The sequence below is a fragment of the Pantherophis guttatus genome, chromosome 4 (assembly GCF_059756535.1).
Source record: "Pantherophis guttatus breed Tessera chromosome 4, ASM5975653v1, whole genome shotgun sequence".
Classification (NCBI taxonomy): Eukaryota; Metazoa; Chordata; class Lepidosauria; order Squamata; family Colubridae; genus Pantherophis; species Pantherophis guttatus.
In genome coordinates this window covers 30,294,320-30,314,001 of record NC_142066.1, presented here as the reverse complement: position 1 = coordinate 30,314,001, position 19,682 = coordinate 30,294,320, and the positions used below count along the sequence as shown (strand labels likewise).

The window sequence follows — 19,682 nt, the reverse complement described above, 5'->3', positions numbered from 1 at the left end:
CTTTGTTCTTAGTCCCAAGGATAATTAACCAAAGTTAAATCTAACTATGCTTAGGATGTTGCAGCTACTCAGTTTCTCATTGGTTCAGCAGGTAATGTCAATGGAGTCCGGAGAAAGACTGTCCTCATTCTTATTTATGAGGGCAAAAATCAGACCTTTTCTTAGCCCCTGGGACTCTATGGGGGGGATTCCCACCTGAACCACCGGACTCTCCAGGCATCGTCTCCGTGGTGGGATTCATCATCTCGGGATCTAAACACAATCAGGATTCAAGGAAGGAATTCATGTAGTCCTTTGGATTTCAACAATATTTCTTATGAAATCTCTTAGCAAATACCAAGATTCTTTTTTGCACATTTGCAACACATCTTCATTTATTGGCAAAGAAAAGGGAATCCCCCCCCTCAAATGATGAGGATGGAAGCCCAGCACCACTCTATACAAAACATATGACCCCCCTCCAATGAGCAACAACAGTGAGTTAACCTAACCCACCACCAGCTGTTTTCCAACAAGGGAAGCTCTTTCTGCTCTGGGCACACTGCCACACCATCAGAGGTGGGTTTCAGTAGATTCTGACTAGTTCTGGAGAACCAGTAGCGGAAACTTTGAGTAGTTTGGAGGAACTGGTAGTAAAATTTCTGACTGGCCCCACCCCCATCTATTTTATGCCTCCCAAATCTCAGCTGATTGGGAATAAATGGGGATTTTGCAGTAACCTGCCCCTGGATTGGCGAGGGAATGGAGATTTTACAGTATCTTTCCACTGCCATACCCACCAAGCCATACCACGCCCACCAAGCCACATCACCAGAACCAGTAGTAAAAATTTTTGAAACCCACCATTGCCACAACATGGGAATTGACCTCAAGCTGGTCAGATGATCAACTTTAAAGGGCAAGTAGAATCCACCGCTAAAGGTCCTTGCAGGTCCTGTCTTGACCAAGTCCCTTCTCATCTCCTCCCTCTGCATAAAGGAATACCCCCATTGCTAATATTCCCAGCCCTTCCATGTTTCCATTTCCTGATCTTTGGCAAAACAATTTCAGCAGTTGCTGTCAAGGGATAACTTTAAAATATTATCATTCAAATCTCATGCTTAACCCCGACAGTCACTGCAAGCACTTACTATTGGAGCAATATCCTTCAGTGTCCTTCATTGTTATAATATGGTGATGGAACAACTCAAAAGTGCAGATAAACCTCAATATTGCAATGTGTGTCTATTCACCCTCTCTAGCTCTTCTCATTCTCCTGAACATTAATTTTATTGCTACAACCTACTAAAACAATGGCCTAATGTTTTATGATTACCAGTCTGTATGGTATCCATTGCTAAAAGTTCTGTCCCAGTTTGAGATCTTCCAGAAATTCAGTCCATCTCAGATGGGCAAATGGAGAAAAGGAAATATGCTGTTTTGGTGACTTACCTCTCAAAGGCAACACCAACGGGTCACTTGGCACTGACCAGACAAAGGGGTTGCTTTCAAGGTGGTACTGGCAGGTATAACTTCCTGCCTTTTTCAACCTCGCCGAGTAGAGAGGAAAATCCACTTCCTTTTCCCCAGACTCTGCAGCCTTGTACTGTATCTGCTTCCTTGAGTTCACAAGAGCAAATGTCAGTCTAGGTTTTCCCCCGTTGCACCTTACGAAGAAGTATGGATGATTTTCTGGATTTAAAATCTGGATGGAAGGTTTGGTCAGGCTGGGATCTAGAAGGGAGAAAGATTCAATGAAACCTCAGAGATCCTTGTAGGCAAATATCTCCTGCTTCATTCAGCCACAAATAACATCCCTCCCTTTTCAGTCTTTTGGCCAAAAAAGGATCGTCTTCTCCATTCTCAGTACATTTTTTTTCAAATATTTATAAGAAAGCCTATTTATTTCTTCTCCACTATATTGTTTTATCGAAGGCCAAGCACCTAAATTTCCCTCATCTTACATTCTGTGTCTTCAATGTGATATACTAAACAAAGTTAGCTTACAGAGAACGGCATCTATAAAAGCCAAAAGATATCAAAATGAAGTTATAGGTGCCATGATGTAAGTGCCCAAATGGCTGCATTGTCTCATGGGGTCAACAACATCTGATGGGAAGATGTAAGTTCCTGTTCACATTTCTGTTTTGGCATCCTCATGCACATGTAGGCACTCTTTGTCCAATCCAGAGGGTTGGAGGACTGCGAAAGAACCTAATTCACATCAGGGAGAAGAAAATGAACCAATTTTAATCTGGATCACATCACTATGGACACAGGAGGGAAATCTCTTGCAAAATGCATGGATATTTTAATTGAAGCAACTTGGCTTTCCATTCAGGCATTACAAAGGCTAATTTCCCACCTCCTGTACCTGTGATCTGAGTGGTATACAGAGTGCTCCCTCTTCCTTCCCCTTCCCAATAACAACCCTGTTGGTTGATATAGACTTTTCTTTGGGGCTCAATGGTCAATTGAGCCCAATGCTCAATGGAAATGGCTGGTTTATACTATTATGTAAAAGTCAAAAGTTGAGGTTTGATGTTACTGTCTTATTCTACTGCACCAAAAGGAGTCAGAAATCAATTCCTTTTCTGTCTTTCCCCCATCTGTTCTACACTTTTCTCTTCCCTTTTCCCTCCCCCATTTTTCCTATTATTTGCTTTTGTATTTCTGTATTTTATATTATAAATGAATAAAAAGGATAAAATACCAGAGAGAGAGAGAGAGAGAGGGAGAGAGCAATTTGCCCAAAATTATTTTATGAACTTCTCTGACAGGGAAAGGAAATACCCGTATTTTCCAGCGTATAAGACGACTGGGCGTATAAGACGACCCCCGACTTTTCCTGTTAAAATATAGGGTTTGGGCTATACTCGCCGTATAAGACTACCCCTCTTCCAACGCACACCAAATAAAAATTAAAAAATATCAACTGGCTCACCCACAATGTAAAAGCAGCTGTGCTAGACCCAAAATGGCCCCTGCAACAAGCAGAAACCTCACACAGCCACAAAAAGGCCAAAAAAACAACTTTCACACTTTACACACACAAAATTCCACATACAGCTTTGTGAGATTTTGTATGTTTGTATAGTTAGAGTGAAACACTACAGAAACACACTAAATCTCAGAAAGCTGCACAAATATTATTTTATTTTTATTTTTATATGAAAACTAAATTTAAAACTTCCTAAACTTTAAATGGCTAGGTCTAAAAAAGAACAACTAAAAAAAACCCCAATTAACTATATTTTTTAAAGTTCCCAAAGGGGAAAAAAACTTACCCAATAGAACAGGGGTCTCCAACCTTGGCAACTTTAAGACTTGTAGACTTTAACTCCCAGAATTCCTCAGCCAGCTTTGTTTTGCTGGCTGAGGAATTCTGGGAGTTGAAGTCCACAACTCCTGCCTGCTTGATTGCAGGCAGGGAGTGGCTTGCTGATGGAATGAATTCAGGCAAGCGAAGCAAGGCAAGCGTTGCGATTAGCAGCTAAGGTAAGCAAGCTGGAGGGGGAAAACCTTTTTCCTTTTACAGGGCTCTGGGCTCTGGCGATCCCAGCTGTGTTGCCTGATTGGCAGGCAACTCAGCTGGGATCGTCAGAGTTTGCAGAGCCACGTAAAAGGAAAAAAGTTTTTTCCTTTTACATGGCTCTGGCATCCCAGCTGAGTTGCCTGATTATCAGGCAAAGCTGGGATCGTCAGAGCTTGGATTGCCAGAGCCATTTAAGGCTCATCAGAGTCTTTCGGGCTGGTCTGCCTGGTTACAGGAGAATGACACCCGGCGTATAAGACGACCCCCGACTTTTGAGAAGATTTTCATGTTAAAAAGTCGTCTTATACGCAGGAAAATACGGTATTTGACTGATGCAAAATTGTGAAACTAGAGCCAGTTGTGTGAAAATCAAACAATTAGTGAGCAGACATCACCTGTTAGGTTGAGATAGATTTTATCACATAAAGGTGAGCATCCCACTCCATCCAGGCAAGATCTGCAGCTGTACATGCCCCCCTGTGATTTGCTAAGTTGGGAGAAGGAAAATGCAGCTTGATTGGATTCTGCCTCCTTAACTTGTACAGTTCCCCCTGTATCACTTGAGCTTGTAGATCTGGTGAGATAGAATTTTCCATGAAAATGATCCTGGCTCCTGCAGAAGAAGGTGATACCTTCTCCCAAAGAAGCCATCCCACGGATGTTGGTAGATATCAAAGGTGTGGAAGGAATTTGACCTGGACAAGACAAAAAAAATTAATAAATGTGGATAAAATGTGGAAGGCGGAACATCTGTTTATCCTCAGAAATGGAACAACTAAAGGCAAAATCAGGATTCTTTCTGTGTTTGGAAGCATTATTTTTCTTAACTTTTAGAGGCCAGTACTTTTTGGAAGAAATGATTTCCACCAGGAGCCCTTAAGTAGAGAATACACCTGTAATAATATCTATTTTGTTGCCATATATTATCATTTTCATGCCTTCAGGTTTTTGATAGCATTGATGATATACTGCAATAGGGTTCAACAAATAGGTTGATGTGTTTGAGCCTAGAAATGGCAGATGACCTGAACGTGTTTTATTGCAGGTTTGAAAGAAAACTACAGCCACCTATCTCCACAACCCCCATCTCAGACACACCAACAACAGCCAAACCTCCTACAACTGATCCCATCCCATTGTGTTCACAACCCTAGTGATCATAGAAAAGGAAGTGCAAGACCTATTTCACAGACAAAAGCCAGGCAAAGCTCCAGGCCCAGACAAGATAACTCCTTCTTGCTTAAAAGTCTGTGCTGACCAATTGGCCGCCATCTTCACCCGTATCTTCAATAAATTGCTAGAGATGTGCTATGTTCCTTCTTGCTTCAAACGCTCTACTATCATCCCAGTGCCGAAGAAGCCCACCATCGAGGAACTGAACGACTACAGACCAGTTGTTCTTGTCAGATGTAAATGCCTTATTCCCTAATGTGTAAATAATGTATATATGGGATATCAGGGGTTAACTTATTCTTTGTTTCTTAATGTATTCATAATTCACCACTCCCACTCTTGGCTCCACCCTTTGTATATATAAGGAGCCACCTTCGCCATTTTCCTGGCTTCTATCTGTGAATATTCAGTGAATATAGAATGCCTACTATAATTAAAGAGAAATATATTTGAACCTATAACTCTAATTATTATTATTGAGTCTGATCCTAAAAATATTGCAACAAACTGGTAGCAGAGGATGGTTAATTGACTCAATAAATAACTAAAAATGTCTAAGAAAGATAGGCCCAACACCAGGGCCTACAGCAAAGAAATAGAAACTGAACAAGAAATAATCAACGAATCCACAAACGCGATTTCGAGAGAATCCGAAGAATACACCACTGAAGAAGAAGAACTAATAAATGAAAATGATGGCCAGGAAGAAATCGAAATAGAAAATAACGAACTCAGGTCAGAGATACTAAAGATTTTAAAAAGCCAGAAGAATGATGAAAGCCTCATCGCGAACCTCCAAGAAATGCTGAAGAACAGCGGAGCAGAGAGAGAGAAAAACATCGCTAAAGAGAAACCCAAAGACCAAAAAACTGTGAGTGATGTGACTACAGAGAAAGTCGTTATGAAAAAGAAAAGATGTGATCCCGCGCGAAATTTTGAATGGCAGCCATCTTGGTTTCAACAAGCCTCCAAAGTGAGCGAAGCAGAGCCAATCAAGATGCTCAGTTCAAAATTTCTGGCGCCAAAAACGTTATCAGACAACGAAAGTGAAAAGGAGGATTCAAACTCTTCGGAAGAGCCAGAATCAGAAAATGAAAACGACTTAACGAAATCCCAAGTAAAGTCAGCAATGAAGACGCTTTTTGCCGCATTCGGGCCAAAATTAAAAATTTCCAAAGCGCCAACGAAGAAGCAAGCGAACAAGCCGACACTTCAAGACCTGCACGCTCCCATCCTGACTTCGAGAACGACGACGCCCGAGCCCAGAGAGCCATGTCGATTCCGCCCTACACCGCAGACCGAAGCAAGTGCCAACGCACCCAAAAGAAAGAAAAGAACAGTCGCCGCCATCAGAACTCCTAAGACCGAGCCAGAGACCGACTCGTCTGAAGAGGAACGGAGCGAGCGAGCTGCAATGGAGAGAACCTTCCACGACGACGTCAAAGAAGAAATGAACAACGCGCATGTGCGAAACTACGTAGACGGTCCGGAAAGACTTGAACTGGCCAGAGAACCGCGCAGACTCGTTGCGAGCATTCCCATGCCGTTTTGCAATTTTCTACACTTGCGAGACCACGGACTGCCTCAGGTTGTAAGTAATGGACAAAATAATGTGGGTAACTTACCCAGTGACTTCCCAAAACTTAGAGTTGATGGCATTAATTTACAAGAATGGTATCAACAGCTACAGGTTGTCTTTATGAAAGAAAATTTACTATTCTTTATCACTAGTCCCCCAAAAAGACCTTGGACTTTAAAAATAGATTGTTTACACCATAAGGCATTTTTCTTAATAATATCTAGCATGTCTCCTGCAATGTATCATAGCATCAAACCAAATCTAACTGTTTCAGAAATAATTCAATGCATGTTTAATTTGTTTCACAGCGATAGTGTAGCTACCACCACAAGAATGTCTAAGGACTTCTTTTCTTCCAGAGTAAAACCAGGGGTTTCCATAAGTGAGCATTTAATATCTTTAAACAAAATAAGAGCTGAGCTGCATTTGAGGGGGGAAGTGATTTCAGATCAAACAATGAAAAGTGTTATTATCAACTCACTTGATTCATCATGGGATAGTTTTATGTCACACTTAGACACCATCAATCTAGGATATTTGTCAATAGAAAGTCTATCTAACAAATTGATAGCAGAAGACAATTCAAGAAAAAATCGTTATAGCAATCACACAGAACACAAACCTTTTAGGAAGGTAGCTTTCCAAGAAAAATATAATGAAACCTTTAAATGCCACAATTGTGGGTCCAGAGAACACAATAGAAGAGATTGCCCCAAAATCTCAAAAGAAAGACATAGGTCAGAATATAGAAATAAATACAATTATAGACAGTCCTCCACAGATAGACATAAATATAGAAGCCCACCAAATTACAGAGAAAGTAGAGGGGGCAGAGAAAATTCAAAAGAGAGAAAATCTGGTTCACTGAATGGACTAAATAAACAAGATAGCACCAAAACGCAACCAAATGAGAACAGTAATTGGCTTATTGATTCTGGAGCAACTAATCACACCACTAATAACAAAAATATATTGTCTTCATTTACAGAAGATAAGTTTGTAATAAAGGTAGCTAATCAAGAAAAAGTTCAAGTACTAGGCAGAGGGAATGTGACCTTGCCTGGTCTAGGAAAAATAGAGGGGGTATTGTTAATACCAGAAATACCTCATAACATACTAAGTGTCATAAAATTAAGCAGAGATTCTGACATCAATATAGTTTTCTCAAAGGGAAAAGCAACTTTAGAGAAGAATAAAACTAATGTAGGCACTGTGATGATTAAAGGAGGCCTACCCTATCTGATAACAAAAGAAAGATGGTTACATAACATTGATTCAAATATGGAAGATTGCATTGAGGCAGATGATGAAAATATTAGTAACAGTGACAATGATGAATGTAAAATATCTCATGATCACACAGATACACACAATGAGAAGAAACCAAAAATAGGTAAACCAATACATGACGAGTGTGCTCATATCTTACATAGGAAGTTAGGACATGCAAGTTTTCCTGTAGTACAAAAAATGATTGAACACGCAGAAGGTGTCAAAATAAAAAATTGTGAAAATTATTTGGAATGCTCAGTATGTAAATCTACTAAATTAAAAACTAGTCCCAGGCCAAAAAAAATCCACCAGATCAACTAACAAAATTTTTGACTTAGTACACATGGACTTAGTTGGTCCATTAACTCCATCAATCACTTATAGAAAACGTTACTTCCTAACAATAGTAGACGATTACAGTCGCTATGGTTTTGTTTACACATTAAAACACAAGGATGAAACCTTTCAAAAATTTAAGGAATTTTACAAACGCATAGAAACACAACATAATATCAGAATAAAACAAATTATGACAGATAGGGGATGTGAATTCATGTCTAAGGAATTCTCCCAATGGTTAAAGGATAGAGGAATGTTACATTACACGTCTAGTCCATTTTCTGCGTTCCAAAACGGGATTGCAGAGAGAAAGAATTCTACATTACAAACCATGATTAGATGCACATTAGAGGATGCTGGTTTAGGCAAACAATTTTGGTCAGAAGCCCTACATTATTCAAATTACACTCAAAATAGAACCTGGTCCAGTATTGTGAATAAGACACCATATGAGGTGATGTATAATAGGAAACCAAAATTAGCACACATGCACATATTTGGGGTCACTGCAGACGTACACATACCCAAACAATTGAGGAGAAAGGGAGAAAACGTATCCAGAAGATTAAGATTTATGGGTTATGAAACTGGCACCAAAGGGTACAGATTCATTGATAATAATAATAAATTTATAGTTTCCAGAACAGCTGTGTTCCATGAACAGGCCAACTGGTCTAAATTACATCTTAATGAAATATTTCCGAATAAATGCAAGGATAACAAATCTCGTGAGGAAGGGACGATAGAAAATCAAAATATTAACAGAAGCAAAAGCAAAACCAAAACATGGACAAATAGTAAACGCAAAATAAAGACAGACACATTAACAAAAAAGGAAGCAAGATATTTGCATGACTACCATAGCAAACCAGAAAGAACTATTAGGAACAACAGAAATCAAATACCAAATAAATACAAAGATTACATAATGCATATGGATGGTGAACAAATAACACCTAATACATATGAGGAAGTATTAAAACTACCTCGTGAAGAAAAAGAAAAATGGGAACTAGCTATGAAAAAAGAGATGGAGAGCTTACAAGGATTAAATGTATTCACACCTGCGATTGCACCCAAAGATAAAACAATTATTGGTACCAGGTGGATTTATAAAATTAAGAATCTAGAAGGAGGCAATATCTTATACAAAGCTAGATTGGTTGCACAAGGTTATGCACAAAAATATCCGGAGGACTATACTGACACATACTCCCCCACAGTAAGAACAGAGAGTGTTAAAACAGCTCTAGTAGTAGCATCCACACTCAATCTTGATGTATTTCAATATGACATACAGACTGCGTACCTACACGCAAAACTAGATAAGGAAATATACATAAGAGCACCTCACAGTCAATACACTAATAAAAATGAAATTTGGCTATTGAACAAGAGCTTATACGGATTAAAGCAATCTGGCAAAAGATGGTACGATTGCTTGGTAAAAGTACTTAAAACCATGGATTTCAACGCTACCACTGCTGATAACTGTTTCTTTGTCAAAAAGAGTGATGATCAAGTTGAGTTTGTATTGATTTACGTAGATGATATTTTATATATAGGAAAACACAGAGAGAGAAGAGAAATCTTTGTAAACAAGTTAAATGAACATTTCTCGTTGAAATCTCTAGGTAAAATAAACAAATACCTTGGTGTACAAATTAACAAAACTAGAAAGGGTTTCAAACTTACTCAGAAAGATAAGATTATTGAACTTCTAAACAAATGCAATTTAAACAATGCCAAACCCTGTGACACTCCTATGCAAACTGATTTCCTTAGAAATACTGATGAATCTTCCCCTGAATTCAAGGATAATACATTCTATAGATCAGTCATAGGTTCACTTCTTTATATATCTAATTGGACCAGACCAGATATTGCATTACCACTCAATTTATTATCAAGGCACGTTAGTAAACCAACAATGTATCACTGGGAAGCTGTCAAAAGAATTTTAAGATATCTGAAAAGTACATTAGACTTTTGTCTAGTATTAGAGCCTAGTGATAACAAAGAACCAAGACTTACTTGTTACGCAGATGCGGATTGGGCTGGAGATACATCATGCAGAAAAAGTACTTCTGGTTATATTTTTCTGTTAAATGACTGTCCAGTTTACTGGTACACTGGTAAACAAGAATTGGTAGCCACTTCAACCACAGAAGCGGAGTATGTTTGTTTATCCAAAGCTGCAAATAACCTTGTATGGTTTAATGATTTAATTTCAGATGTTTGGAAAAAACCTGCTTTGCCTTTTGTTATGCATGAAGACAATAAAGCGGCCATTGAAATATCTAGATCCGATGCCATTGGTCAAAGATCCAGGCATATAGATATAAAATTTAAGCATGTGAGACAATTGTCCCAAGATGGATTTATCAAAGCAGTACATTGCGATACCTCTGAACAATTGGCTGACATATTGACGAAGCCTTTACCTTCTAAACAGCACAAATATTTAACTTCCAAATTGTATGTATTATATTGTCCTGAATCTGAATGTAATTGGTGTTGTATAGCGAACCGGCATTTAGAGGGGGATTTGTCAGATGTAAATGCCTTATTCCCTAATGTGTAAATAATGTATATATGGGATATCAGGGGTTAACTTATTCTTTGTTTCTTAATGTATTCATAATTCACCACTCCCACTCTTGGCTCCACCCTTTGTATATATAAGGAGCCACCTTCGCCATTTTCCTGGCTTCTATCTGTGAATATTCAGTGAATATAGAATGCCTACTATAATTAAAGAGAAATATATTTGAACCTATAACTCTAATTATTATTATTGAGTCTGATCCTAAAAATATTGCAACAGTTCTAACACCTGAAGTCATGAAAACCTTTGAAAGGCTAGTGCTGTCCACTTGAAAACCATAATGGATCCGCTGTTAGACCTGATGCAATTTACATATCAAGCAAATAGATCAACAGATGATGCTGTTAATATGGCTCTGCACTACATCCTACAACATCTTGAATCTCCAAAGACCTGCGCAAGGGTCCTCTTTGTAGACTTTAGTCCAGCATTCAATACCATAATTCCAGTGGTGGGTTTCAAATTTTTTTACTACTGGTTCTGGAACGTGGCTTATTTGGTGGGCATGGCTTGGCAGTCATGTGACTGGGTGGGCTGGCTTGGCAGTCATGTAACTGGGTGGGCGTGACTAGGTGGTCACGATCCTAGTTTCCCCTAAGAGGATTTCCCCCATCCTACAATAGGCTCCTATTGTAAAGTCTGGCAATATGCTTAAGCCAAAAATGAACCAAAACAAAGACTTAAACGGAGGCTTGAAAACCAAAGAAAACAGACTTTATTCTTTGATCAAAGTTAAAATTCTGGATTCTTATTACTCTAGTCATATAATCTAACTACATTATAAAAGTCAGTCATATAATCTAATTTATGATTTACATCTTCCTGCACTGTTTATCTTTCGTTATCTTTTCCTCCTTTTATCTTCCTAATTAGCCACTTGGTCCCCTATTAACAGTACAAAAGGTGTGTGGATTGCTCTGGTAGTTTGAGATAGGTGAGCCAAGAGATACCTGCCAATTCCTGGAGGAAACGGGGTGACATTTTATGGAAGAAGGAAAAGGATTTATCGAGGATTTAGATCTTAATGCAGGAAGGATGCAATTGATTGCAGGCATATGTTCTTACAGATGCTTAACAATTAAAAGGAAATTCTTTTACAGCAGCATAACATATATATATATATATATGAAATTTATATTTTCACGACAAATATATATATATATTTGTTCTATATAAAACAATAGAACCAACTTCTATAGAACAAGAAGTTTCTATCTATTTATTACTATTCCCTTCACTATAATTTAGAGCTCTTCCCCGGGGATTATGGTGAAATCAAGATAGATCTGTGGATGCAAAGATGCTTTTCCAAAATTTGAAAATGGTTTGTTTTCATCTAAGAAGCTTCTTCAGTTTTTGGATGAGAAGCAAAACATTTTCAAGAAAACAACCAAGGTAGTTCAGTTGCCTTTTGGAAAAGCGCTTTTGGAACAACCATGACTTAGGTGGTTAAAAAAGCAAGCTGGCTGTAGTCTCATCGGGCATTCACAAGAATATAGGGTGGTTTTCCACGTTCATCTTCAGAAATAGCATGTGGTGGATTGGATTTACTCGCTAAACAGCCTCGGGGCTTGTTTGGCCTGGGCTTCGCACATTACATGAAATTAGCCTTTATAGTTTCCTAAACCATGGCACACGACTTAAGGGGCTGCAGGTGAACCTTTGAAACTGGCTTCTAAATTTCCCTTGAGGGAATCCCGCAGACCCGGACTGCCTCTCTTGGAGTGGCACTTACAAAAGGCGAGGATAGCACCACTGACCTGTTAAACGCAGTGGTGGGATTTTTTTTAAAAAAACTGTTCTGTGGGTGTGGCTTATTTGGGGGCACAACTTAGTGGTCATGTGACCGGGTGGGCATGGCTGGCTGGTCATGTGACTGGGTGGGTGTGGCTATGTGCATAGGGACTACTCAGAGGGCTGAAAAAAGTCATTTCTGACTGGTTCTTGCACTTTTGACCGGTCCTCACACTTATGACCATCTTCACATTTATGCCCGTTGCAGCATACTTAACAACCATGTCACTCATTTCACAACTGCTTCTCTTCACCACGGTGACAAAATAGAGCGCAAAATGTAAAATGTGAGGACAGTTGTAAGTGTGAGAACCGGTCAAAAGTGTGAGGCCCGGTCAAAAATAACTTTTTCAGTCCTCTGAGTAGTCCCTGTGCACATAGGGAAAATGTGTTTATGAAGTATTATTAAGTGTTGTACCTTATGATTTTTGATGAATGTATCTTTTCTTTTATGTACACTGAGAGCATATGAACCAAGACAAATTCCTTGTGTGTCCAATCACATTTGGCCAATAAAAAATTCTATTCTATTCTATTCTATTCTATTCTATTCTATTCTATTCTATTCTATTCTATTCTATTCTATTCTATTCTATTAAACCAGAGAAGACCTTACTCCATATAGAATAGAGTAACAGTTGGAAGGGACCTTGGAGGTCTTCTAGTCCAACCCCCTGCCCAGGCAGGAAACCCTACACCACTTCAGACAAATGGTTATCCAACATCTTCTTAAAAATCTCCAGTGTTGGAGCATTCACAACTTCTGCAGGCAAGTTGTTCCACTTATTAATTGTTCTAACTGTCAGGAAATTTCTCCTTAGTTCTAAGTTGCTTCTCTCCTTGATTACCTGTTGCTTCTTGTCCTGCCCTCAGGTGCTTTGGAGAATAGCTTGAACTCCCTCTTCTTTGTGGCAGCCCCTGAGATATTGGAACACTGCTATCATGTCTCCCCTAGTCCTTCTCTTCATTAAACTAGACACACCCAGTTCCTGCAACCGTTCTTCATATGTTTTAGCCTCCAGTCCCCTAATCTTCTTTGTTGCTCTTCTCTGCATTCTTTCTACAGTCTCAACAATATCACCAACCTCTAGTTTATTAAATATTTTATATTTCACATTTTCTAGTTCTGCTTTATGTATTTATTATTTATTCTATTTATTATTTATTCTAGGACATCTTACATAGATTGCAACATCCAGAGGTTTTTTTTTAAATATATAACCTATGCCCAACTTCTGTTATTGGTCAAAACCAGCTGGTCTTTCTTTCTATATGAAATAATTCAGATCTGAATTATTTTTGAGGGCATTCTTTTTGCCCTCCCTTTCATTTCCTCTCTCTCTCTCTCTCTCTCTCTCTCTCTCTCTCTCTCTCTCTCTCTCTCTCTCTCTCTCATAGAGATATTTCTAGTAATGATGAATCAAACATTTCAAATCTGAAGTCTGTTTATTTCAAAACAGACCAATCTGTGCTATTTTGAACTCGAAACCAGGCATTTGGCTTTGAAATGAACACACCTGTCATTTACTCTCCTTGAAAAAATTCTCTTTGAAAGTAAACAACCTCAGGACAGGTTTCTATAGGAATATTTTCTTCATGCTTAGCTCCAGAATTAGGATCCCCTGAACACAGTTAAAAGGTGAGATATATACCCAAAGAGATGAGGAACTTCATGCAAAAACCAGAAAAAGACCATGAAGCGTATTAGTTGTGGGAGATAAAAGAATAGGAAAGAAAATACAACTAAATCACCTTTATACCTAGAGAATTCAATATACTATTCTGTATATTTCTGTTCCTACAAACCTCCCTAATTTTCATCACATCCAAATCAGTTTCCAAATGATATTGCAAATTATAAGAGTAATTAAAAAGCAATATTATTTCTTCACACATAGATGGGATTACACAGATATATACTGGAATTTTCCCTCCATGTTTAACTCTAAGACACAATTAAAGTGCTCAGTAGAATTTGAAATTGGCAAGACTTCCCTTGGTCTGGAGTGCTAACATATGATCACAAATACATATTCATTGAGCGAAGGAATTGTATGCAAAGCACAGCAAAAGCAGATTAATGTAATAAGCCAACCCAATAGAGGTAGGAGATGAGGAAAAGGAATGTAAATCAGGTTTATCACTATATGATTCATTATACCACTGTCTCTTCTTACAAACCACTATCTTTGCTTTCACTAAATGGCTTAAGGATTTAAGGAACTTTGTTCTTTAAATGTACCACTTTTCATTTATTCAGGATCTAATCAACTTCATCTTATCACAATTCCTTCTATTTCTTCCCTTCCTCTCAATGGAACATTTTTGCTTATCCTTCTTTTTTCCTTTTCTGATTTCATCCTCATTCCTTGTAAATTTTATGGTAAAACCTCAGTGTGCTTCATACTGTGCTCAATGTGATCATTGTAACAGAGAGAATTGGGACTTGTTTGTCATTGTCCTCTCCAACATCAAAAATTGCTATTTTGACTTCTTTTGACATTCATTCTTCAGAGCAAGCCATATGCTTAGTTTCTCCCAGGACTTATACCTCATAAAAGTTCTCCGTCCATTTTCCATCTTTATGAAACTGTTGCGAATGAGAAAGATGGAGTAGAATTCTGAAGAAGAAAATTACACTTTTTGAAAGAAGAGTAATTTAGTTTCAGATTACAAAGGAAAAGGAACAGAGTATAATACCGTGATGGCGAACCTATGGCACGCGTGCCACAGGTGTAAGGTGACCAGACGTCCCGCTTTTGGCGGGACAGTCCCGCTTTTGAGCAATTTGTCCCGCGTCCCGCGGCGTTTTAAAAAAGTCCCGATTTTTCATTCTGCCTCCTGAGTCCCGGCTGCCTCCTGAGTCCCCGCTGATGGCTAGAGAGAAAAAACCTGTTTAAACTCTTGCCGCGGGGCTTCAAAGGGCCGCCCTACGTTGATTAGCTCAGCTTCCCCCTCTCAGCTGATTTGCGCAGGGCTCTGCTCTTGCTAAATTGCTCAGCAGTTTTTTTTTCTCTTTGTGCAAACCAAGCTCAAAATGAAACTGAAAGTAAAACAGGCTGTTGGCTTTGCTGTTTGCTTGCAATGTTGGAAAATTAGGCAGCAGATTTATTTTCCTTTTCCTCACCAAAAAAGGTAGGTGCAAACAATGGGAAATTATTTAGGGCAAAAGAGATTTTAAATTCAAGATTTTAGATTCAAGATTTTAAAACACAAAAGAAAAAAAAGCTCTTTTTAACTAGGGAATTGTAATAATTGAGATACTATTAATTGTATACTGTGTTGAAAGCAGAAATGGTTAAGTTGTGGTTTGGAGGAATATATGGGGGAAATTATTTAGTTTATTATTATTGGTAAATATAATTAATTGATTTGTAAGAAATTGGATTGCATGGAAATAATTGGAATATTCATGTTCATATTGATTAATATACAAAAAAGGTAGTTATATAACTAATTGATTTATATTAAAATGTTGAATTTATATTAAACAACTAATATTACATAATTAACCAATGTGAGGATGGATATAAAAATAGATGACAATGGGAAGGGGTATAATATAGAATAGAAGGGAAAAATTGAATTTGATTAAGATTAGAGATGAGGATGAAGGGTAATATTGTTTTTTTAAAAAAATAGATGAGGAATAAATATGGCAAAAAGGAAATATAGAAATTGTAAATTTAATTGAAATGACTAAACACTGTTTAAATTTGTGAACCAGCCAAATATTCTGTTCAAAGAAAATACATTGTATATTTGTATGTGTGTTTCTAATTATTGCTATTTATTCATATTTGTTCTCTTTTATTCTTTAAAGTTTAACAATTCATTCTTTATCTTAATATCTTTATATTTGTTTGGGGTTGGCTTTCTTCCCTTTCATCTTTTTTATTGTACAGCAATCTTTCTCCTCAAACATACCACCTCTCTTTTCTTTCCTTCTTACTTTCTCTTCCCCCCACCCTCTTCTCCTCCTGCCTATTTCCTCTTCCTTTCTCCTTCTCCTCCTCTCTTCCTCCCTCTCTTACCGTCACTCCTACTCTAATTTCCCTTCCCTTCCTTCATCCCTCTCTATTACTGTATCCTTTTATGCATATGGATTACTCAGAGGGCTGAAAAAGTTATTTTTGACTGGTCCTCACACTTTTGACCAGTCCTCGAACTTACGACTGTCCTCACATTTTACATTTTTGCCCTATCTTGTCATCATGGTGAAGAGAAGCAGTTGTGAAATGAGTGATATGGTTGTTAAGAATGCTGCACGGGCATAAATGTGAGGATGGTCATAAGTGTGAGGACCAGTCAAAAGTGCGAGGACCTGTCAGAAATGACTTTTTTCAGCCCTCTGGTTAGTCCTTTTGTGCATATGGACTACTCGGAGGGCTGAAAAAGTTATTTTTGACTGGTCCTCGCACTTTTGACCAGTCCTCGAACTTACGACTGTCCTCACATTTTACGTTTTTGCCCTATCTTGTCACCATGGTGAAGAGAAGCAGTTGTGAAATGAGTGACATGGTTGTTAAGAATGCTGCACGGGCATAAATGTGAGGATGGTCATAAGTGTGAGGACCAGTCAAAAGTGTGAGGACCTGTCAGAAATGACTTTTCAGCCCTCTGAGTAGTCCCTATACACATAGCCATGGCCACCGGGTCACATGACCAGCTAGCCACGCCCACCCAGTCACATGGCCTCCAAGCCACGCCCACACAATAAGCCGCGCCCACAATGGTGTCCTTCTTACCAATGTTAAAATCTGTTCACCTTACCCTATACACATAGCCACGCCCACCCAGTCACATGACCAGCTAGCCACGCCCACAAAATAAGCCACGCCCACAATGTCCCTCTTTACCAATGTTAAAATCTGGTCACCTTACACAGGTGGGACACGTAGCCATATCGGTGGGCACACGAGCTCATCTCCGGTGCGCATGCCCGCACCAGCCAGCTGATTTTCAGGCCTTCTGGGCCCACCAGAAGGCCAGGACCTCGGTGGCTGGGTGGGTGGGGAAGGCCCGTTTTTCTTTTCTCATCCTCCACTTTGCCCCAAATCCATCAGGCGCTTCCCCATTGTTCCACAGGAGGGCGAATGTCACAGCTGCCTTTCCAGAGGAAGCTGCGAAAAAACTGACATCACAAACAATTGCCACTCTAGGACACCACATTTGCTCTCCTTAACAGCCCAGGCTCTCCCTTCCCCCTCCCATAACTTCACAAACAATTGCCACTCTAGGATGCTGCGCTCACTCTCCTTAATGGCCCAGGCATTCCATAGTTATGCTTGAACATGCACACACACACACACACACACACACACCAGGGGTATCTTATCCCCACAGTAGTTGTTTCCAGATAGTAAGTCATCTATGTACCAAGTCTGGTTGAAATTGCTCGAGGCGTTCCAACATTGTACTGGAACATACATACATACAGCCTTTTTTATATAAATAGATATGGCATATCATACATGGACTAGCAAAATATATTTTAACATTAGATTGTTGTTCAAATACATATGTCTAGAAGTGCAACATCAGTTATAGTAAAAAAAATATATCAGATACTGGACCAGTAAATGCCTTCAGTTTACTGCCGGTCATCTGATCTACAGTTTGCCGTTGGATCCCGCAATCACATTGATGGGAGGATACTATACCTCATTTATACGGAGAGTCTCATAGACATCATGTAAGGTGTGAATCCTATTCAGAATTGTTCATTCCTGATGTGGTAGTTCAAAGCCTGGCACCTTTTTTATGGGGTCATTTATATCACCAAGGAAAGGATTATATCGGAGTGGGAGTTGTTTAGAGGTAGGAACAGTTTTGGGGAGAATCTGAGGGGATTATGTAAAGTGGGAGACTGAACTTGATCCTGTCATGTTTCCATGTTCAGGGCAAGAAGTCATGGAAATAAATTCTCTTTCCACTTCAGCCATAACACTTTTTATCAATATACATATAATTTTCTACTTGATATAATTTTTCATCATCACTTGCAGTTCATCACTCTATTTACTTTGTCAAATACAGCCTGCCTGGCCCTTGGTACATTAATTTTCAGATTAATACTCTTTGATTTATGAGACATTCAAATATTCACTGCCAATCATTCATATTGTCATCATTTGCAAACTGCACACAGTAAGCTATACACAAAACACCAAAAGTGCAGCAAAGATACACATAAACATCACCACAACTTCTTTTAAATAGGTTCTCTCCAAATTATGCTGACACAGAAGCACCCTGATGCATACATAGCTCAATTTGAATATCTGATAATCTAATTAAATAAACTGAGATCCTGAACTGTGGTGCTGGCGATATATTATTGCATATACCATGGACAGATAGAGTAACTAGCAGAGAGGCGATATAAAATGATATGATATAAAGGCGATATAAAATGAATGATATAAAACCAGACACATCACTAGAAGCTAAAGTCATAATGCATGCAAATTCATTGGGGAAGTCAATGATGCTGGGAATGGTTAGTGGAACAAGAAGAAGGGGCAACAAAGAGCACACTGGTTTGTTAACATCAAATCTGATACAAAGTTAAACATCCCATAATTAAAAGAAGCTGTACTTGACAGAGCAGCATGGAAAGCATTTGCCTATAAAATTGCCAAGAGTTGGACGTGACTAAATGGTTAAAAGAGCAAGACTGAGATCCATTTATGGACACAGTATAAAAGACAAAAGAAAAATTAAAAGTAGCTGAGCTTTATGCATAGTATAGATGCAACCACCAACTTTAATGGGACCAATTAAGAATTTTGAGCCAATTCAGTCATGACCCGTCCCAGAGACACTCAACAGTGAACTGGGAAAAATATAAATTTAATAAATAAATATGTTTCCAAGAAAGACTGGGAAAGATGTTCTCCCCAAAATCTAAAGAGCAAGGGATTCCTTCCAAACTTTACTGCAGAAGAGACTGTTGAATTAAATACCTTGGAGACCCTTGAGGTCAACTCCTAGGATTAAAATATTTGTCAGTGGAAGTGTCTACTTGTTGGAGTGCTTACATTACGCCTCTGTCTAAGCTCAAATCCTCCAAGTATAAACAATTATATAACAGTTATTTCAGATGATCCATAAGGATCCAGAAAGTCAACCCCCAGAACTTCCCAGCATTTAGGGAAAAAGGTGTAAAAAACTTCCACCGCATTGACTCACCTCTAGAAATCCAACACTGCCTGGCCAAACACCATCCTGGAAAGAAGATCAGGCCATTAGAAGCACAGCCACCAAGAAATAGGAAGCAATGTTGAGTCTCCCCCCCCTCCCCTCCATCAAACATCATATATGATTCTCTTTCCCTTCCATGTCAGGTACCAACCAAAGAAGAAGACATTGAGGGATAGCTTCATCTTCAAAGTTCCCTC

The 19,682-nt window shown here is 38.8% G+C and overlaps 1 protein-coding gene across 1 annotated transcript in view; it reads right to left on the bottom strand.

The window, feature by feature from the left end:
- Window positions 1-19,682, bottom strand: part of LOC148113945 (leukocyte immunoglobulin-like receptor subfamily A member 3) — a 39,050-nt gene extending 19,368 nt beyond the window's left edge. Inside the window, exons 1-5 of the mRNA XM_087893900.1 lie at window positions 19,637-19,682; window positions 19,474-19,509; window positions 3,910-4,209; window positions 1,432-1,713; window positions 196-252 (exon numbers count right to left, since the gene is read on the bottom strand). Coding sequence (XP_087750026.1) covers window positions 196-252; window positions 1,432-1,713; window positions 3,910-4,209; window positions 19,474-19,509; window positions 19,637-19,667 — 706 coding nt within the window. The 5' untranslated portion in view covers window positions 19,668-19,682. The remainder of the gene's footprint in view (window positions 1-195; window positions 253-1,431; window positions 1,714-3,909; window positions 4,210-19,473; window positions 19,510-19,636) is intronic.